This window comes from Macaca thibetana, chromosome 7, assembly GCF_024542745.1.
Source record: "Macaca thibetana thibetana isolate TM-01 chromosome 7, ASM2454274v1, whole genome shotgun sequence".
Classification (NCBI taxonomy): domain Eukaryota; kingdom Metazoa; phylum Chordata; class Mammalia; order Primates; family Cercopithecidae; genus Macaca; species Macaca thibetana.
In genome coordinates, this window is record NC_065584.1 from 57,880,813 (window position 1) to 57,903,053 (window position 22,241).

At 38.9% G+C, this 22,241-nt stretch overlaps 1 protein-coding gene across 5 annotated transcripts in view; it reads right to left on the reverse strand.

Moving 5' to 3' along the window:
- Nucleotides 1-7,277: 7,277 nt before the first annotated feature.
- The window catches only part of KLHDC1 (kelch domain containing 1), a 61,022-nt gene continuing 46,058 nt past the window's right edge, over nt 7,278-22,241 (reverse strand). For 2 of the 5 annotated variants that reach the window (XM_050796917.1, XM_050796920.1), the window contains exons 11-13: nt 20,738-20,822; nt 17,139-17,191; nt 8,144-9,588 (exon numbers count right to left, since the gene is read on the reverse strand). In XM_050796917.1, coding sequence (XP_050652874.1) covers nt 9,402-9,588; nt 17,139-17,191; nt 20,738-20,822 — 325 coding nt within the window. In that variant the 3' untranslated portion in view covers nt 8,144-9,401. Of the gene's footprint in view, nt 9,589-14,891; nt 15,057-17,138; nt 17,192-20,737; nt 20,823-22,241 lie in introns of all 5 variants that reach the window. The other 3 variants (XR_007727209.1, XM_050796919.1, XM_050796918.1) reach the window with 3 other exon arrangements.

A 22,241-nucleotide genomic window follows, 5' to 3' on the forward strand; every position in this document is an offset into this window, starting at 1 on the left:
ATGAGATACCATCTCACACCAGTTAGAATGGCGATCATCAAAAAGTCAGGAAACAACAGATGCTGGAGAGGATGTGGAGGAATAGAGACACTTTTACACTGTTGGTGGGAGTGTAAATTAGTTCAACCATTGTGGAAGACAAGTGTGGCAATTCCTCAAGGATCTAGAACTAGAAATACCATTTGACCCAGCAATTCCATTACTGGGTATATACCCAAAGGATTATAAATCATTCTACTATAAAGACACATGCGCATGTATGTTTATTGTGGCACTATTCACAATAGCAAAGACTTGGAACCAACCCAAATACCCATCAATGATAGACTGAATAAAGAAAATGTGGCACATATACACCATGGAATACTATGCAGCCATAAAAAAAGGATGAGTTCACGTCCTTTGCAAGGACATGGATGAAACTGGAAACCATCATTCTCAGCAAACTAACACAAGGACAGAAAACCAAACACCACCATGTTCTCCCTCATAAGTGGGAGTTGAACAATGAGAACACATGGACACAGCGAGGGGAACATCACATACCAGGGCCTGTCGGGAGTGGGGGGCTGGGGGAGGATAGCATTAGAAATACCTTACATAGATGATGGGTTGATGGGTGCAGCAAACCACCATGGCACGTGTATACCTATGTAACAATCCTGCACGTTCTGCACATGTACCCCAGAACTTAAAGTATAATAAAAAAAGAAAAAAATTAAATTCTGAAGGAAAAAAAACCCTTTTGCCCTAGAATAGTATGTCCAGTGAAAATATCCATCAAACATGAAGGAGAAATAAAGACTTTTCCAGACAAACAAGAGCTGAGGGATTTCATCAGTACCAGACCTGTCCTACAAGAAATGCTAAAGGGAGTACTTCAATTCAGAAAGAAAAGGATGTCAGTGAGCAGTAAGAAATCATCTGAAAGTACTAAACTCACTGGTAATAGTAAATACACAGAAAAACACAGACTATTATAACACTGTAACTGGTGTGCAAACTACTCTTAAGTAGAAAGACAAAAATGAACTAGTAAAAAATAATCACTACAACAAACTTTCAAGACATATATAGGACAATAATAAATAGATGAGATAAAAAGTTAAAAAGCTGGGGAATGAAGTTAAAATGTAGAGGTTTTATTAGTTTTCCTTTTGCTTGTTAGTTTATGCAAGCAGTGTTAAGTAGCTATCAGCTTAAAATAATAGGTTTTAAGACAGTATCTGCAAGCTTCACGGTAACCTCAAATCAAAAAACATATAACGGAAACACAAAGAATAAAAAGCAAGAAATTCAATCATACCACCAGAGAAAATCATCTTTACTAAAAGGAAGACAAGAAAGAAGAGAAACAAAGGCCGGGCGCGGTGGCTCAAGCCTGTAATCCCAGCACTTTGGGAGGCCGAGACGGGTGGATCACGAGGTCAGGAGATCGAGACCATCCTGGCTAACACGGTGAAACCCCGTCTCTACTAAAAAATACAAAAAACTAGCCAGGCGAGATGGCGGGCGCCTGTAGTCCCAGCTACTCGGGAGGATGAGGCAGGAGAATGGCGTAAACCCCGGAGGCGGAGCTTGCAGTGAGCTGAGATCGGGCCACTGCACTCCAGCCCGGGCGACACAGCGAGACTCCGTCTTAAAAAAAAAAAAAAAAAGAAAGAAGAGAAACAAAAGAACCGGAGAACAAATAACAAAATGGCAGGAATAAGTCCTGACTTATCAATAATAACATTGAGTGTAAATGGACTAAAGTCTCCAATCAAAAGACATATAGTGGCTGAATGAATTAAAAAAAAAAAAACAGACTCAATGATCTGTTGCCTGGAAGAAATGCACTTCACCTATAAAGACACACAGTCTGAAAATAAAGGGATGGAAAAAGATGTTCCATGCCAATGGAAACAAACAAACAAAAGAGCAGGAGAAGCTATGCTTATTCAGACAAAATAAATTTCACGACAAAAACTGTAAGGGACAAAGTCATTATATAAATGATAAAGGGGTCAATTCAGCAAGAGGATATAAAATTTTATTTTGTTTTATTGAGATGGTCTCTTGCTCTCTTGCCAGGCTGGAGTGCAGTGGCACCATCTCGGCTCACTGCAACCTCTGCCTCCCGGGTTCAAGTGATTCTCCTGCCTCAGCCTTCCAAGTAGCTGGGACTACAGGCATGTGCTACCATGCCCGGCTAATTTTTGTATGTTTACTAGAGACAGAGTTTCACCATGTTGGCCAAGATGGTCTCAAACTCCTGACCTCAGGTGATCCACCTGCCTCAGCTTCCCAAAGTGCTGGGATTACAGGCATGAGCCACCACGCCCGGCCAACAATTAAATATCTATGCACTCAACACTGATGTTTAAGGTAAATATTAGTAGAGCTAAAGAGAGAGATAGACCCCAATACAATAATAGCTGGAGACTTTAACACCCCAATTCTCTATAATCTCTTTCAGAAGATTAGAGTCAGAGAAAACACTTCTTACTACTACTTCTTCTTCTTCTTTTTTTTTTGAGATGTAGTTTCGCTCATCTCCCAGGCTGGAGCGCAGTGATACGATCCTGGCTCACTGCAACCTCTACCTCCCGGGTTCAAGCAATTCTTATGCTTCAGCCTCCTGAGTAGCTGGGATTACAGGCGTCTGCCACCACATCTGGCTAATTTTTTGTATTTTTTGTAGAGACGGGGCTTCACCATGTTGGCCAGGCTAGTCTCGAACTCCTGACCTCAAGTGATCCACCCATCTCGGCCTCCCAAAGTGCTGAGATTACAGGTGTGAGCCACTGTGCCTGGCCTGAGAAAATATTTCTTAACTAATTATATGAGGCCAGCATTACCCTAATACCAAAGCCAGGCAAAGACAGTGTAAGAAAGCTACAGACTAATATCCCTCATAAATATAGATGCAAAAATTCTCAACAAAATACAAACAATCCCTAACTTACTATGGTTCTACTTAAAGATTTTTGACTTTATGATGGTGTGACTGTAATAACCATTAAGTAGAAATAGTACTTCAAATTTTGATTTTTGATCTTTTCCTGGGCAAGTTATATGCAATATCATACTTGCTTACACTGGGCAGCTGTGGTAACCTGCAGCTCCCAATCAGCCATGCGATGATGAGGGTAAACAACGAATACTGTACTATACTGTATTCAATATATTCAACAATTTATTATAAAATAGGCTTTGTCTTAGATTATTTTGCCCAACAATAGGCTAATATAAGTATTCTCAGTTTTTTTTTTTTTTTTTTTTGAGACGGAGTCTTGCTCTGTCACCAGGCTGGAGTGCAGTGGCCCAATCTTGGCTCATTGCAACCTCCATTTCCCAGGTTCAAGTGATTGCCCTGCCTCAGCCTCCCAAGTAGCTGGGACTACAGGCGCATGCCACCACACCTGGCTAATTTTTTTGTATTTTAATAGAGACAGGTTTTCACCATGTTGGCCAGGATGGTCTCGATGTCCTGACTTTATGATCTGCAAACCTTGGCCTCCCAAAGTGCTGGGATTATGGATGTGATCCACCATGCCTGGCCAGTATTCTGAACGTGTTTAAGGTAGGCTAGGCTAAGCTATGATGTTTGGTAGGTTAGGTGTACTATGCATTTTTTGATTTATATTTTCAATTTACAATGGGTTTATTGGGACTTAACACCAACAAAAGTTGAGGAACATCTGTATTAGTAAATCCTGTGCAAAAAGAATTATATACCACAGCTGAGTAGGATTTATCCCAGATATGCAAGGCTGGTTTAACATTTGAAAATCAATTAACGGCCAGGTGCAGTGGCTCACGCCTGTAATCCCAGCACTTTGGGAGGCCAAGGTGGGCGGATCACTTGAGCTCTGGAGTTCAAGACCAGCCTGGCCAAAGTAGTGAACTCCTGTCACTATTAAAAAGTACAAAAATTAGCCCAGCGTGGTGGCAGGAGCCTGTAATCCCAGCTACTTGGGAGGCTGAGGCAGGAGAATCACTTGAACCTGGAAGGTGGAGGATGCAGTGAGCCAAGATCGCATCACTGCACTCCAGCCTGGGCAACAGAGCGAGACTGGGTCTCAACAACAACAGAAAAAGAAAATCAATTTACATAATCAATCACATGAGCATATCAATAGATACAGGAAAAGCACTGGACAAAATCCAACACCCATTCATGATAAGAACTCTCAGCAAACGAGGAATAGACAGGAATCTCCTCAACTTAATGAAGAACATCTACAAAATACCTATGCTAACATCAGATATAATGGTGAGAAACTCAAAACTTTCCCTTAAGATCAGGAACAAAGTAAGGATGTCTGCTCTCACCACTGCTGTCCAACATCATATTGGAAGTCTCAGTTAATGCAAAAAGACAGGAAAAGGAAATTTTATACAGATTGGGATGGAAGAAATAAAACTGTCTTTGTTAGCAGATGACATGACCATCTATGTAGAAAATCTGACCAGAAAATCCCTCCTGGAACTAATAAGCAATTATAGCAAGGTTTCAGGATACAGAATTAATATATAAGAGCCAATCATTTTCCTATACCAGCAATGAGTAAGTGGAATTTGAAATTAAAAACACATTAGCATTATGTTAGCAACACCCAAAATGAAATACATAGGTATAAGTCTAACAAAATATGCACAAAACTTGGATGAAAATCTTCAAAGAACATCTAAATAATTGGAGATATATTCCATATTCATGGACAGGAGGTTTACTGTTATCAGTTCTGGCTGGGTGCGGTAGCTCATGCCTGTAATCCCAGCACTTTGGGAGGCCGAGGCAGGCAGATCAAGAGGTCAGGAGTTCGAGACCAGCCTGATCAACATGTAAACCCCGTCTCTACTAAAATACAAAAATTAGCCAGGTGTGGTGTTGTGCGCCTGTAATCCCAGCTTCTCAGGAGGCTGAGGCAGGAGAATCGCTTGAAACCAGGAGTCAGAGGTTGCAGTGAGCCAAGATTGCGCCATTGCACTCCAGCCTGGGTGACGAGCGAGACTCCATCTCTAAATAAATAAATAAATAAATAAATATCGGTACTTCCTCACGATCTACAGATTCAATGCAATCCCAATAACAATTCCAGCAAGTTATTTTGTACATATTGAAAAATTGATTCTAAAATTAATATGGAAATGCAAAAGATCTAAAATATTGAAAGAGAACATCAGAGGACTGCCACTACCCAACTTCAAGACTTGCCACAAAGTGACAGTATTAAAGACAGCGTAGTACTGGCAAAAGAATAAGCAAACGCAGCAGAATGGAGATCTTAGGAATAGATCCACATGAATATAGTAAACTGATCTTTGACAAAGGAGCAAAGGCAATATTAATGAAGCAAAGATAGTCTTTTCAACAAGTGGTGCTGGAACAACTGGACAGTGACAAACAAAAATATGAATCTAGACAAACACCTTACATCCTTAAAAAAAAATTAACTCAAAATGGGCCACTGACCTAAATGTAAAACATAAAACTGTAACATTTGTAGAAGAGAAAACCTAGATAATCTTGGGTTTGGTGATGACTTCAGATACACCACCAAAGCACAGTCCATGAAATAAAGAACTGATGAGATGGACTTGCTCTGTGAAAGACAATGTTAAGAGAATTGGAAGTGAAGCCACAGACTGGGAGAAAATTTTGCAAGTCACTGCTGATAAAGGGCTGTTATCTACAATATACAAAGAATTCCTAAAACGTAACAATAAGAAAACGAATAACCTGATTGAAAAATGAGCAAAAGACCTGAACAGACACCTCGCCAAAGAAGATATATAGATGGCAAGTCAGCATATGAAAAATGTCAACATCCTATGTCATTAGGAAATTGCAAATTAAAACAATATGATACCACTACATATCTACTAGAACAAAGAACAAAGAAACCCAAAACACTGACAATACCAAATGCCGACAAGGATGTGAAGCAACAGGAACTCTCATTCATTGAGTATAAAAACTTTGTAAGGCAGTCTGGTGGTTTCTTAATAAACTAAATATATTCTTACCATATGATTCAACCATCTTGATCCTTGGTATTGATCCAAATGAAATGAAAACTTATGTCTATACAAAACCTTGCACACAGATGTTTATAGCAGCTTTATTCCTAATTGCCAAAACTTGGAAGCAACCAAGATGGTTTTCAGTAGATGAATGGATAAACTGTGGTAATTCAGACAATGGAATATTATTCAACTCTAAAAAGAAATGAGCTATAAAGCTTTGAAGATAAATGGAAGAAATGTAAATGCATACTGCTAAGTGAAGAAGCCAGTATGACTATATGACATTCTGGAAAAGACAGAACTATGTAAACAGTAAAAAGGTCAGTGGTTTCCAGGGGTTAGAGAAGAGGGAGGAATGAACAGGCAGAGCACAGAGGATTTCTTAGGGCAGTGAAACTATTTTGTATGATACTACACTGGTGAATACATGTCCTTATATACATGTCAAAACGCATAGAATATACAATACCAAGAATGAGCCATAATGTAAACAACAGACATTGAATGATTTGAAAAAATCATGCTGTGCCCACATGCTGGACTGTATGGCAACTTCATCAAAGTGGAAATTCCAAAAGAATTAAATTAATACAATGGAAAGAGGCACCAAAAAACGTGGGTATGGGGATCATCTGCTCCTTAAAATTGCTTTTCCTCCCAGAAATTCTGAAATCTAAATTTTAATTCATCAATAGTATGCACTACCCTGACAATTATTCTATCACAGTGACTTTATTTCTCTCACATACATGTTTAAATAACACACTGGTGGCTGGGCATGGTGGCTCATGCCTGTAATCCCAGCACTTTGGAAGGCCAAGGCAGGCGGATCACTTGAGGTTAGGAGTTTGAGACCAGCCTGGCCAACACGGCAAAACCTCGTCTCTACTAAAAATACAAAAATTAGTGCTGGGCGTGGTGGCACGCACCTGTAATCCTAGCTACTTGGGTGACTGAGGCACGAGAATTGAACCTGGGAGGCGGAGGTTGCAGTGAGCTGAGACCGCACCACTGCATTCCAGCCTGGGTGACAGAGTGAGACTCTGTCTCCAAAAAAAGCAAAAAAAACCCCACATTGATGAAAACATCAGTGTGTGTGTCAGCTGACAGTACAAAGTTCCAAAGTATATATACATCTCATATATATATGATGGATATGTGTATATATATATATGAGATATATATATGAGATATATTTTATATATATATATATATATATATGTGCATGCATTATAGGTGCATGCCACTACACCCAGCTAATTTTTGTATTTTTGGTAGAGAAAGGGTTTTGCCATGTTGGCCAGGCTGGTCTCGAACTCCTGGCCTTAAGTGATCTGTCCACCACGGCCCCCCAAAGTGCTGGAATTACAGACATGAGCCACCATGCCCAGCCTCTAAAAAATATTTCTAAAGGTGTTTTTGCAAAAATACTATTTGGAAAAAAAGTACACTAATTTTGATGTGTTATTATATCACACTAAAAATAATAATAACCTTAAAAGAATCCTTTCTGACAACTGTAATATTCTGAGTTTTTGTTTTTTTGTTTTTTTAACAGACAGGTTGGTCTTGAATTTCTGGCCTCAAATAAGCCTCCTGCCTCAGCCTCCCAGAATGCTGGGATTACAGCCGTTAGCCACTGCACCTGGCCAGATTTTCATTCTCTTAAAGCCCATCAGAGTGTGTATTTTGAGGGGGCTAATCCAACTTTTAATGTTCCAAATACACCATTTAAAAATAGAGGTGCTCTTCTAAGAGGCGGGCGAAGGCATTCACATAATCCAGAAGCCATTTTAAAACGGTGTTCCTTCTGCTCAATGTCATCTATCAATATCTAATCAGATTTTGATATATTTTTGCCTTAAATATAAAAGACTGATGCTAAAGTTCATCAGCATCGTAGCATAATAAGGTAATTATTTCCAAGATGTGAATTACTTGTGAGATTCATTTTCTAAATCTGTTATTCAGCCTAAAAATAGTGAGAAAAATGAAAACTGACAATGAAATATTTTTTGTACAATCAATTCTAATGACTGCTTTACACTGACAAAAACGAAGACAGTAATCACATATACTTTGTACAATAAATAAAATGTAAAAAAATATTTCAATACATAAATAGAAGCTTTACACATCCAAAATACAGTAAATATATATGAAATATCTCTCTAAAATTCAATGAAATACTACAAACTACTATAATTTCATTTATAAATTATATATATTTCAATATAGAAATATTTTTCTTTAACATTTTAAATTTCAGAGATAACTTACATGGTAATATTGTGGAGAATAATTTCATATACCAAGCTTTTTAGTAATTAATTGTAATTAGTAATTCAATGGAAGGGCATGATTGTGATAATATGAAGAAAAATTTCTTAATTATGCCAAAAGTACCATTTTTAGGAATATAAAGATACAGTGTTCTATTTCTGTAGAGATGGTAATGCTGAAAATAAAACGGAAGGTATGAGATTTTTTCAGTGTCTGTCTTGAGCACAACTCTGTGGAATGGTGTGGGCCAAACTGAGGGGTTTCTATAAAGTCAAATTACTAGATTACCATCCCATCTCATTACTTACAAAAATTACTTTAGAAGCAGTCTTCTAAGGCAAAATGTATTTTAATATGTCTCAAAAAGTTAATAAAAATACTGCTTCTCAATGTTTCAAAGCCTGTATGATAAATAAACCTCCACTTTACGTACTTTAAAGCATGGTCTTTATATATAAACTAGACAAACTAATAACTTAGGGGTAATGGAGAGACAATTGAAGACATTTATTCCTCTATTCGAATAAAGGTGAGGAAAAGTTATGATGATGCCTAAGAATACTTTACTAGGTAAGTGTCGAAAAGGGCAGGAGTTCAATATTTAATACCATTCTGGTGTTTGCCTATTTTATAATATTTGGCCCACTGTATTAGTTATTCAAGGAGAACCTTAGGTAACTTCAAAATGACTTGAGAAAGTTTATTCTTTCTGAAAGTGTATATGTAGTGTTTTCGCATACATACATGTATTTATATATTTATGAAATTACGTTGGGGATTTCTGAAGTTCTTGAGAGTAATTTCTTATTCTCAAATGTATGTAATCTTTCCAGTAAAGAATACATATTTGAGTTAAAATCTGTTATAACTGTACTTACTTTCAGAAAGAATAATTGTTCTGTAGCTTGTAAGGAAATTTGTTTACAAATATAAATTAATCTGCATTAACATCTTTTTTTCATATATCCCATGGCATATAGTCACTTAACAGAGTATTTGTATTCCAAATTTTATCCTTTAAATAGAGCCTGCAATTTGGGAGTGTAAATGTACAGTCTGATTAAAATGTTAAGACATACTAAATATGTAGAGTATGTAACAATTTAATTGCTACTGATCCACTGATACTTCTTTTCTGTTTCTTCTTTTTGGACTCTTTGTTCTTCTCGGTGATTAGCTGCAGCCCAAAATGTTATTTTTTTGAGTACTTGTTGCAGAAGTTTAGGAGGTAACAAAGATATCTGACTTTCTAACATGATAGAATTTTTACCAATGCAGTCAAGGCATGACCTGTAAATAAAACATAACAGAATTATTAGTCTTGAACCTGAGGTTATAATATAAAAGATTTATAGTTAAGAATTCTTTCTTTTTTAACATTGTAGTACTGGACTTCCACCTTTTTTCAGTTTTAATTTTTGTCAGTACATAGTAGGTATATATATTTATGCAGTACATGAGATGTTTTGACACAGATACGCAATGCATAATAATCATGACATGGAAAATGGGGTATCCATCCCCTCAAACATTTATCCTTTGTTATAGTTAAGCATTCCTAAAATTTAAAATCATCATAAAAATTTTATATGGCAATGCATTCATTTGTCTTGTTTGGAACATGATAGGATTTTTTCTCCCAGAGCACCACAATAATCATGTATTTTTATAGCATAGAGACTAAATCTGACCAAAATACAACGGAAACAGAATATACGGCTTACCATGCATAATGTTCTTTAAGTAAAAATGATTCAGACTTAATTTCAAACCAGATGAGTCTACAGCAGCTCCTGTTTATGTTATCCTTTCAATCAGCCCAGTAACCATATACCCTTCTCTCAGAACTGCCTTTTGCTTCTGTCACCTCAAGATGAAACATCTAACATCTATTTTTATATCTGCTCCATGTTTTCTCCATAAACAACTGCACGGGGGTTACACACTTGACTTATGTGACCCAGAGAGAGCAGGTTGAAAGACAGGAATGGAGCAGTACAGAAAGTGCCAAGAGACCACTTGGGTTTCTATTCTTCTGGGGGCCTGGGTGTTCATTTCTTTTCCCTTTGATTCCATTAGACTAGAGGGCAGTATCCTTCCAAGTACAATGCCCTTTTAAATCTTATGCTATTTTGAAGAGGATTTTGTACTTTAAAACCAAAAGAAACTTAAGAACTATCAAAAAAGCATCTGTTTCAATTAATAAACTTTAATTCAAAAAATAAGTGTTAAAAAAATTTTTTAACAGACTCATTTGATTCTGCTGTGGTTTAGTTGTCATTGTTACAAGCACTTAGACTCTTAGAGATTTAGATGTTCTTCCATACTCTTATGAAGCTTTTTCCCTCCACTCTGGAACAACTCTAAACAAGAAGTGAGTTAAAATGTCCTGGGAGGTCGAAGTACAGGTACAGGGTTCTGTGGGAATCAGAGGAAAAGAATAACTAAGACAACCTTAGCAAGCCCAGGGAAACTCTCCCGATGGGAGGTCCAAGCTGAGACCTTGAGGTCCTCAACAAATTAAAGAAACAAAGGTATTCCAGCTAGAAGAACCACACTGGCAAAGCCCTAGAGATGAGAAGTAAGATTACAGAAACTGCACTTCTATTGTCTAAATACAGCTGGAGGGCAGAGCATTAGAGTGGGGCATGGCCAGAAGTGAGACAGATAAATGGAGGCCCTGAGTACCACTCGAAGGAATCTGCAGTTTGTCTCTGGCAGTGGGAGCCAAGCAGGAATCATCACAATACAACAGGTGATATGTCAGCCTTCCATAGGAATATATAAGAATATTTCATGACTAATTTTTTTTTCCCCTGAGATGGAGTCTTTCTCTGTTACCTAGGCTGGAGTGCAGTGGCCTGATCTCAGCTTACTGCAACCTCCCACTCCTGGGTTCAAGCGATTCTCCTGCCTCAGCCTCCCGAGTAGCTGCTATTACAGGTGTGCGCCATACCACGCCCAGCTAATTTTTGTATTTTTAATAGAAATGGGGTTTCGCCATGTGGGCCAGGCTGGTTTTGAACACTTGCCTCAAGTGATCCGCCCACCTTGGCCTCCCAAAGTGTTGGGATTACAGGCATGAGTCACTGTGCCCGGCCTCATGCCTAATTTTTATAATAGCCCCAAATTGCAGATATCCTAAATATCTATTAATAGACTAGTTAATAAATGGGGTTTTTTTTGTTTGTTTTTGGGACGGAGTCTCACTCTGTTGCCCAGGCTGGAGTGTAGTAATGTGATCTCGGCTCACTGCAGCCTCCGCTTCCCAGTTTCAAGCAATTCTCCCACCTCATCCTCCCAAGTAGCTGGGACTACAGGCGTATGCCACCACACCCAGCTAATTTTTTTGTATTTTTAGTGGAGATGGGGTTTCACCACTTTGGCCAGGCTAGTCTCGAACTTCAAACTCCTGCCCTTGGGTGATCCACCTGCCTCGACCTCCCAAAGTGCTGGGATTACAGGCTTGAGCCATTGTACCTAGCCAATAAATTGTATTTCCACAAGATAGAACCTATATAGCCATCACTAACAAGTATAGATTTATTACATTGAATGATTATTTACATGAAAGATATTACAAAACAGCCTGCATAATTTGATCCTTTATACACACTCACATATACATATATGTGTGCTGTTCTTGCTGAGGTTTCCAATGACCTCTTAGCATGATTAAGTCCACTCTAATCATTTAATAAAATCATTAAAATCATGTTTATATGGTTATACATTGATCATTATATAAATGATTTATATATAAAATCTCTCTCTGCTGGGCGGTGTGGCTCACGCCTGTAATCCCAGCACTTTGGGAGGCTGAGGCGGGCAGATCATGAGGTCAGGAGTTCGAGACCAGCCTGGCCAATATGGTGAAACCCCGTCCCTACTAAAAATACAAAAATTAGCTGGTGCGTGCCTGTAATTCCAGTTGCTCGGGAGGCTGAGGCAGAAGAATAGCTTGAACCCGGGAGGCGGAGGCTGCAGAGAGCCAAGATTGCACCACTGCACTCCAGCCTTGGCAAAAGAAAAAAAAAAAAAAAAAAAAAAAAAAAAAAAAACCAAAAAACTCTCTCTCTCTCTATATATATATATATATATTTACACACACACATATATACACACACATATATATACATGTACAATTTTTATAATTTTACTAATACATGTATATATATATGTCCCCTACGATGGTTCATAGGTGATTTTTTTTTACCATATACTTTTCATATTGTATGAATTTTCTTGGTAAATATATCTTTTTACAATCAGAATAATATAGCTATTTCTTTTAATTTCTTATAATATCCTTTTATATCCAAAGGTATGATGAACATGATCCCACAAATCTACGAGACAATATAAGCCACTTTCTATCATTTCTACATTTCTTCATCTGCCGCATTACTGCTTATCTTCCCTCCCAAACCTGGGTTTTCTGCTTTTTGGAACACCAGTTGTATGTTCTGTAAGCACCCCTGCTTCCTCTGACTTTCTGAAATCTAAGAAAAATTGTTGTGTGTGCAGCTTTCTTGAGAAAATAGTACACATTTTCCCTCGTCTCCATTTTCACAGTCAAGGATCCAGTGTCTGTAGTCTCACTCCTCACCACTGCTTCCAGGTTATATCATTTCACATGCAGGTGTTGCCATCCACTAACCTCTGGCTCATTTTCCCCCAGTCACTGAAGACTTTGGCCCTGGCTCACTACAGTCCCTTTTCGTGACTGGTTTTAGCATCTGTGTGGAGAACCCTTTTCATTCTTTATGATCTCGCTCAGGACAGTTCCACCTGTGAAATCTTAAACTCCCATCCTCCTCTTGGACCAGAAACCTCTTATCCTTTTAATTCTTACACTCCCTTACTGCTTGGACTCTTCTGGGTTCTCCAAATAATAAGACTCTTCCAGTTTTAACTTTCTTTCGTATCCAGCCTAGTTCCCTGCACTTCCTTCTCTTGCCAGCAATTTTAATCCCCTTCTCCACCATTTCTGTTACCCATCCCAGTCAAACTGCAATGATGGATAAATTCAGCCGGTCATCTCCTTTCTGCACCTGCAACCCGGCTGCTTAGTGCTACTGGGGAAAGCCATGTTTCTCAGCTATGGTGCCACTACATATTGATGATATTCTACCACAGCTGCGTGCTCCTTTGTTATATATCCCACAGACAGAAGTCAGCATCTTCTTGCAGTCACCTAGGCAGCTACTTCAAATCTTCACCATTCATCTTAAGTTCTTATCCTCACTTCTCTTTTCTCTTATCAGATGACCTCACTATCAAGTGGAACTTCTCAACGTCCTGCCCCAACCAAAAAAGTTTTCTACCTATATATACATACTTCCTTCTTTCTCCACTATTTTAAGGAAAAGAATCCTTTCTCCAGTCAAGAACTAATTTAAAAATCTTTTTGCTAAAATCACCTTCTCAAGACACTGCTCTACCCACTTTTCCTACATTTTCTTGTTTCTAACAACCTACTCTCCATTGGCTTCTCTTGCCCGACCAGGATATAAACAAACATACTCATCCTCCCTTGGTCTTGGTGCTCTTCCCCAGAAGTCATCCTGGCTTCCACCTTCACCAACAGAGAAACAGTGGAGAAAGGGATTAAAATTGCTGGCAAGGGAAGGAAGTGCAGGGAACTAGGCTGGATACGAAAGAAAGTTAAAACTGGAAGGGTCTTATTATTTGGAGAACCCAGAAGAGTCCAAGCAGTAAGGGAGTGTAAGAATTAAAAGGATAAGAGGTTTCTGGTCCAAGAGGAGGATGGGAGTTTAAGATTTCACAGGTGGAACTGTCCTGAGCGAGATCATAAAGAATGAAAAGGGTTCTCCACACAGATGCTAAAACCAGTCACGAAAAGGGACTGTAGTGAGCCAGGGCCAAAGTCTTCAGTGACTGGGGGAAAATGAGCCAGAGGTTAGTGGATGGCAACACCTGCATGTGAAATGATATAACCTGGAAGCAGTGGTGAGGAGTGAGACTACAGACACTGGATCCTTGACTGTGAAAATGGAGACGAGGGAAAATGTGTACTATCCACAGTGCTTTTCAATCCAAATATTCTGGGATCTCTTTACAGTAGTCTTTCCTTGTTCAGATCTCCCTTCTCTTGGTTTTTGTGCTACCATTATCTCCTGGCTAGCCTTCAACTTCTCTGGTCACTCTCTTGCTGCCTCCTTTTCTTCTCCCTACCTCTCAAATGTAGTAAGTTCCTAATGCTGAGTTGTTGGCTTCCTCCTTACTCCTAAAACTCCTCCTGGCCAGAGCTAATCCACACTTATTAATTCTCCAATGATTCTGAAATTTTATGTCTGGCCCAGACCTTTTTCCATATATTTAAGCATTTAATGGATAGCTCCACTGGAGTTCCCATAAACACTTAGCACATCCAAAACCAAACTCATCATTTCTACCCTTATCCCATCTTCAGACCACTGCCTTTCTCCATATTCCTATCATTAATTCTTCCCACTCCTTTTCCTTGGCATCTATTTAACTACCAAGTCCATTCTCTCTCCTAAATGTCTCCATCTCCCTTCCTTCTCCAGCCCCATTGATACTCTCCAAATCAGACATTCACTCTGTACCTGACCATTGTAATAGTCTCTTTACCGATTTTCTTTACCCAGTCACATATCCCTTCAATTTTTCATCCACTCTGTTGCCAGAGGAATTGTCTAACTTGTAATATGATCATCTTATTCTTTTGCTCCAAATTTTTGAATGGCTCTTGATCTCTTTTACACCAGATACTGTAAAAGAGAGATAAAGTTCTAGATGACATATGATTTCTGATTTCTTGTCCAACATCATTTCTTGCAACTCTCTGCCTCATACTACATTCCAGGGATGCTGAAGAATTCAGTTTCCAGAACACACTATGCTTTTTTATATATCTTTACACTAACACCCTTTCATTGTTTGTTCATGGCAAATTCTTAGCTCAAACCCTTCTTCTGTGAAGACTTCCCTAACCTCTGCCATCTTAATCATAGACAGACAAAATGCCTTCTTCTCCAGTATTCTCATAAACTTTGTATATGTTTCTTTTAAGGCAATTTCCTTTTTCTATTGTAGAAAAAGTCTGAAAGCTTGACAGTCTACCTTCTATATTATTTGCAATTTTAGGGAAAGGCTATGCCTTTTTATTTCATGGCACAGCGCCTTCCCAAGTAGGCACTCAAGGGTTTCTTGATCCCTGCATATGAGGAACTTTCAATCCAAAGTGCGGGCCACACCCTGGACTAATTAAATCACCACCTGTGGGGGCAGAACACAGGCATTAATTTTTTTGAAGCCTCTCATGAGAGTTTAGTTAGAGAACTACTGTGCGAAGAGAAGGGGTAGTTAAGAAAGATATTAGAAAGGTCCAGTTTGAGCTAGTCTAATGGTTTTCAAGTGGTTCATGTTATAGAACATCTAAATGTTACAGTATACTCCTTGAAATATAGCGTGTCCCCTCTCTTTCTCATATGTCTTCGCTTATGTTATTCCCTCTGCATAAAATTCCCACACATGTTCACTGGGCAACTTCTACATCTCTCAAATCCTTTTTCCCAACTCTCACAGATAGAAATAGGGGTTTCTTCCATACTCCTCCCACTAAACTTTGTATGGATTCCTTTTAGAGCAAGAATGTATGAGCTAAGACACTGTAAGTCATATCACCAACTTAATACTAGCTTTGGGGTTAAAAAAGAAATTCTTCGATATTAAATGTCTGTGTATGTGTATATATACAGTCAGCCCCCTGTATCTGTAAGTTCCTCCTCTGTGGATTCAACCAACTGCAGATTGAAAATGTAGTTAGGCTTATGAAGGTTGTATCTGTACTGAACATGTACAGACATTTTTTTCTTGTAATTATACCCAAAACAATACAATGTAACAATTACTTTCATAGTGTTTAAATTGTATTAGGAATTATGAGTAAAGTAGAGATTATTTAAAGTATATAGTAGGATGGGCATAGGTTTATATGCAAATATTACATCACCCTATATAAGAGACTTGAGCACTCATGAATTTTGGTATCCAAGTGGGGGTTTTCCTGGAACCGATTCCCACAAATACCAAGGAATGACTGTATATAACATATATATGATATATATTTTTAGGCACATTCTAATTTCCAAAAAGTTAAAATGTGAAAAATGTCAGGCTTAGAATTAAGGAAATATAGTATGTTTAATATTACCATATAAACTAAAGGCAATTTTACAAACAAAACAGTGACTGTATTGTATGTATACATACACACACACACACACACATACACACAAAATACACATACACACATGTATGTATATATGTGTGTGTAATAAATATTTATTTATTTATTTATTTTTGAGACAGGCTTTCAGTCTATTTCCAGGCTGGAGTGCAGGAAACATGATCATAACTCACTGCAGCCTCAAACTCCTGGGCTCAAGCCATCCTCCCACTTCAGCCTCCCTAGTAGCCACAGTAGCCAGGACTACACACGTGAGCAACCATGCCAGCTACTTTTTTTTTTTTGTAGAGATGTGGGTTTCATGATGTTACCCACGCTGGTCTTGAACTCCTGACCTCAAGTGATCCTCCTGCTTTGGCCTCTCAGAGCACTCGGATTACAGGTGTGAGCCATCACACCAAGCCAGTATATTTTAATTTTTAAAACTCACATTGGTGTATAGTTCGCCATTATAAATTTGATTATACTATTAAGAAGATGTGAACATATTCTTGAATTCATGTCATAAACAACCTGAAAACTATTTCAACTCTTCCCAAAAATGAGAAATAAATTATCATATATTCATAGCAAATATATAGAAAATACTAAATTTGCTTACCTGAGTAGCGAATAAGGCTGTGTTTGAAAGATCAATAAATCATTACAGTGACCCTAATCAACATAAAAAAGGCATTATTGAGTTTTTGATAAAAATAACAATAAGTGAATGTTTTTTAATTTTATAAATGTAAAAGATTGTATAAGGCAGCAAATAAATCTTTCTAGCTGTTGATACATAAATTCATGCACACACATAAACATACACGTAGATACACATACCTGCTACCTACAAACTTTGAGTTTGTGGTTTCCAATTTTCAGTGACCACATTTTTACCTAACCAATAGCCTACATAATTGCAAATTTGAAAATGAGAAATACATTCTTCACCAAGAAGTGAGTTAAAAAATAACAGTAGCGGTTTTCCTTTTTTTTTTTTGTTTGAGATGGAGTCCCACTCTGTCGCCCAGACTGGAGTACAGTGGTACAATCTCCGCTCACTGCAACCTCCAACTTCCAACTCCCAGGTTCAAGCGATTCTCTTGCTTCAGCCTCCTGAGTAGCTGGGATTACAGGTGCCCACCACCATGGCTGGCTAATTTTTTTTTGTATTTTTAGTAGAGACTAGGTTTCGCCATATTGGCCAGGCTGGTTTCAAACTCCTGACCTCAGGTGATCCACTTGCCTCAGCCTCCCAAAGTGTTGTGATTACAGATGTGAGCCACCACACCCAGCCCAGTAGTGTTTTCAAAACCTTTTTTTTTTTTTTTTTTTTGGAGACAGGGTCTGGCTTTCTTTCCCAGGCTGGAGTGCAGTGGCACAATCAGAGCTCACTGCAACCTCTTGTCTTCTTGGCTCAAGCCATCCTCCAACCTCAGCCCCGCAAGTAGCTGGGACCACAGGAACAGGCTACCACGTCCAGCTGTTGTACAGACAGGGTTTCACCAGGTTGCCTTGAGTTCAAGCAATCTACTGGCCTCAGCCTTCCAAAGTGCTGGGATTAGAGGTGTGAGCCACCATGCCTGGCGCTTTTTTTGTTTTTAAGCTGAACTTTTTCTTTCAAATAACTCATATGTTAAAATTTCCTCTTTACCTTGTCCTCCTTTTCCAGGTGGTCTCAGGATTCCCGGGAATCCTTTTTTTTTTTTTTTTTTTTTTTTTTTTTAGTTCGGAGTCTCACTCTATTGCCCAGGCTAGAGTGCGGTAGTGCGATCTCGGCTCACTGCAACCTCTGCCTCTCAGGTTCAAGTGATTCTCCTGCCTCAGCCTCCTGAGTAGCTGGGATTACAGGTGCACGCCACCACACCCTGGCTAATTTTTGTAATTTTTAGTAGAGATGGGGTTTTGCCATGTTGGCCAGGCTAGTCTCAAACTCCTGACCTCAGGGTGATCCGCCCACCTCGGCTTCCCAAAGTGCTGGGATTACAGGCGTGAGTCACCACGCCCAGTCCTCCCCGGGAATTCTTAATTTGAAAGTCAAGATCTCAAGATTATTTGAATAATGACTCTCTCATCTAAAAGTTAATGTGGTAGAAAAGTCACAGAAAATTTATCTAATCCTTTCAAATAGGTCTTTAGAATTTCATAATTTATGATCATACTTTTAATCAGAATTCCTATTTTCATGATAAACTTTGCATCCTAAATGAAGATTTCTAGTGCCAAGAAAGAGAAGACAAACCACAAAATTTGCTTTTTTAATAAATGCAAAGTTGTAGTTTTAATCTTTTAGTGAAGCACTGAATTCTCAGCCAAAGAAAGCTCTAAAACTTTCAATATACAAAACATTTAAGTTAGGGGCTTCATAACTACAAAATAAAGCAAATTCCCTGGAGAGAAGCCATCCTATTTTGGAGTTTGCCACTCCATAGGAGAAGCTCTGGAGATAACTGCGCCTCAAGAGATGAAAGAGAGCTATTGCCCTCTGGGTTAGGCTCTGGCTCGCAGTACCCCATCCCTGATGGCTCAGAATGCTCTATTTTTGAGTGCACTACACGAAACCAGACAAATCGTTCCTGAACTGTCCCATTGTGTATAGTATATAAATATGGCCGCCCTGCTCTGAATTTCCCAGGGTGCTAGGAGTGAAAGAACCATACTCTCCAAATGCTATTCATTTATACCTTTGACCTTAGTTTTATCAAATTTTAAAATTGCAATGCTTTAAACTAAATGTAAAACAGCTGAGTAAAGCAGTGGTAAAAGATACACAGTAAAAAAGAGAATAGGCCAGGCACGGTGCTGATGCCTGTAATCCCTGCACTTTGGGAGGCTGAGGTGAGTGGATCACTTGAGGTCACGAGTTCAAGACCAGCCTGACCAACATGGTGAAACCTCATCTCTACTAAAAATACAAAAAATTAGCCAGGCATGGTGGCACACACCTGTAATCCCAGCTACTTGGGAGGCTGAGGCAGGTGAATCGCTTGAACTCAGGAGGTAGATGCTGCAGTGAACCGAGATCATGCCACTGCACTCCAGCCTGGGCAACAGCAAAACCCTGGCTCAAAAAAATAAAAAAGAATATACTTGAAATATTTCAACAAAGTAGTTTCCTCTTGAGGGAAGAAGCTAGGAGGTAAGATTCAGAAGGAATAATCAAGTGGCTTCAACAGTACTGATGATGTTCTAACTCTAAAATTAGTTAACAAAATTCATGGGTATTTATTATACTTAGAATCTACATGATTAATATTCTTTTTATGTATCAAATATTAGATACAAATATGTATTTCTTTGAGACAGGGTCTCGCTCTGTCACCCAGACTGGAGTGCAATGGCATGATCTTGGTTTGCTGCAACCTCCACCTCCTGGGTTCAAGCGATTCTCATGCCTCAGCCTCCCAAGTAGCTGGGACTACAGGCATGCGTCTCTGCACCTGGGTCATTTTTGTATTTTTAGTGGAGATGGGTTTTTGCTATGTTGACCAGGCTGGTCTCGAACTCCTGGCCTCAAGTGATTTGCCTGCCTTGGCCTCCCAAAGTGCTGGGATTAGAGGCGTAGGCAACTACACCTGGCCTACATACAAATATTTTAATTCAATAATATTAGAGAAACCCATGTAAGAGAAAAGAGAAAGAGGAGTTATCCTTTAAAAGGTCTTCTTAATAATTTGGCTAATCAAACTAATAGACCTATTTTGATTTGTAAATCCAAAATATCCAGAAAGGCTTCATAAAAGCCAGTCATTCTTGCTGGGCGCGGTGGTTCACACCTGCAATCCCAGCACTTTGGGAGGCCGAGGCGGGTGGATCATGAGGTCAGGAGATCGAGACTGTCCTGGCTAACATGGTGAAACCCCATCTCTACTGAAAATACAAAAAATTAGCTGGGCATGGTGGCGGGCACCTGTAGTCCCAGCTTCTCAGGAGGCTGAGGCAGGAGAATGGCATGAACCCGGGAGGTGAAGCTTGCAGTGAGCCGAGATCGTGCCACTGCACTCCAGCCTGGGCGACAGAGCAAGACTCCATCTCAAAAAAAAAAAAAAAAAAAAAAAAAAAAAAGCCAGTCATCCTGAAGATCATTTAAACCACAGAGTAACATTTCATGCCCTTCATATTTTGCAATGTTAGAATATCAACATTCTTGCTGAATAGCCATTTAGGCTGAATAACACAACTACTCAGAGGACATATTTAGATATAAAATTTTCTTACTGTATCCAAGGCAAGTAAGTCATCTTTGCTCCCACCAAATACCATTATTTCATTTTCTTTTCCCAAACAGGCTGTGTGCCATAACCTGTGATTGAAAATTATAAACAGAGTGAAACACTGTCATGGAAGAAACTGTATATTATATATAAATCAATTCTAAATTTCATACTCTAAAATGTAATCTATTTAAAAGAGACATGATTGAATTTGAACGTCTGGAATATCCTAAAAGGGGTTGTAAAGATTCCTCTAGAGTTCATTAAATCACACCATTAAGGAGATGACGCTCTCTGTTTTTTGTTTTTGTTTTTTAAAGAGATGAGGCTAGTTTTGAACTCCTGGGATCAGGTAATCGTCCTGCCTCGGTCTCCCGAAGTGCTGGGATTATAGGCATGAGCCACCACACGCAGCCAGAGATGACTCTTAATAACCCTATTATATCCTTCAATATTTTTATAACCTTTTTCTCTCATACATATTATTCCTACAGTGAAATAAATTAAAAAGGAACTGATCACCTTATTGCTGAAACAGGCACTTTCCCAGTTTTCTTATTACTATCTGCCATGTTACTGTTCTTATAATTTTTGCCTCTTTTTTTTCCTACTCTATGCTCCCCATCACCCAACAAATCCAGTTTGGCACTCCTTCACACTTCCATTGTCACACTACTCTTGACTCGGAGTACAGAACACCATAATACGTTCCTAGTTTTTCAGTCTCTCATCTCCCCCAGCTACACATGGCTAATAACAAATATTTTTCAAATATTGTTTCTAACCATGGAAATTTCCTGATGAGGAAGTATCTGTGCTACCAATGGCTGTTTTTCCTAGCCTAATATTTGTGATCAACCACTGTTTCTTTTTCCCACAAATCTAAATTCTTGGCTTCTTCCTAAATGAGCCCTCTACTTAGCTAAATTCATTTCCTTGCTTCCCCTATGAGAAAAGCTTATTATCTATCTCTAGGCTTTTGTTCACTCTGTTTCTCATGCTTAGAATAATAAGCCATTCTTACTGGGCCTTAAAAACAGGCTCCAAACACCCAGGAAGTATTCCAAATACCTACCCAAAACTGGTTCTGTTACCATCTCTATTCAGCACCCTTTAATGTTTATGTGCTCATTTTATACTCGCCTCACTTACATTTGAAGATGAATTGCTCTGTATGCTACTTTAGCTGTTTGACTAGCTACCTAAGATTACGAGGTCCTTGAGGTAAGAAATTGTCACAGTGGTGTGCTGGAATCAGCTTACTGGCTAGCAGAAGCTGATTGTGCATATCTGCATCCAACCCCACGTGCAGTGACATCACATTGGAAGCTTGAAATTGGCCAGGGTAGGAGTATTTACACCTTGGAAATCAGCAAATGCTACAAATTAGGGCATCCTCACACTCTAGAGAGTGGTTGTTGGCCATTACCAGCACACCATGGGAACTTGGGGAATCTAATTTTATGGTTTCTTAAAAATGCCTCATGTGGTGTTCTGTACCCAGTTTT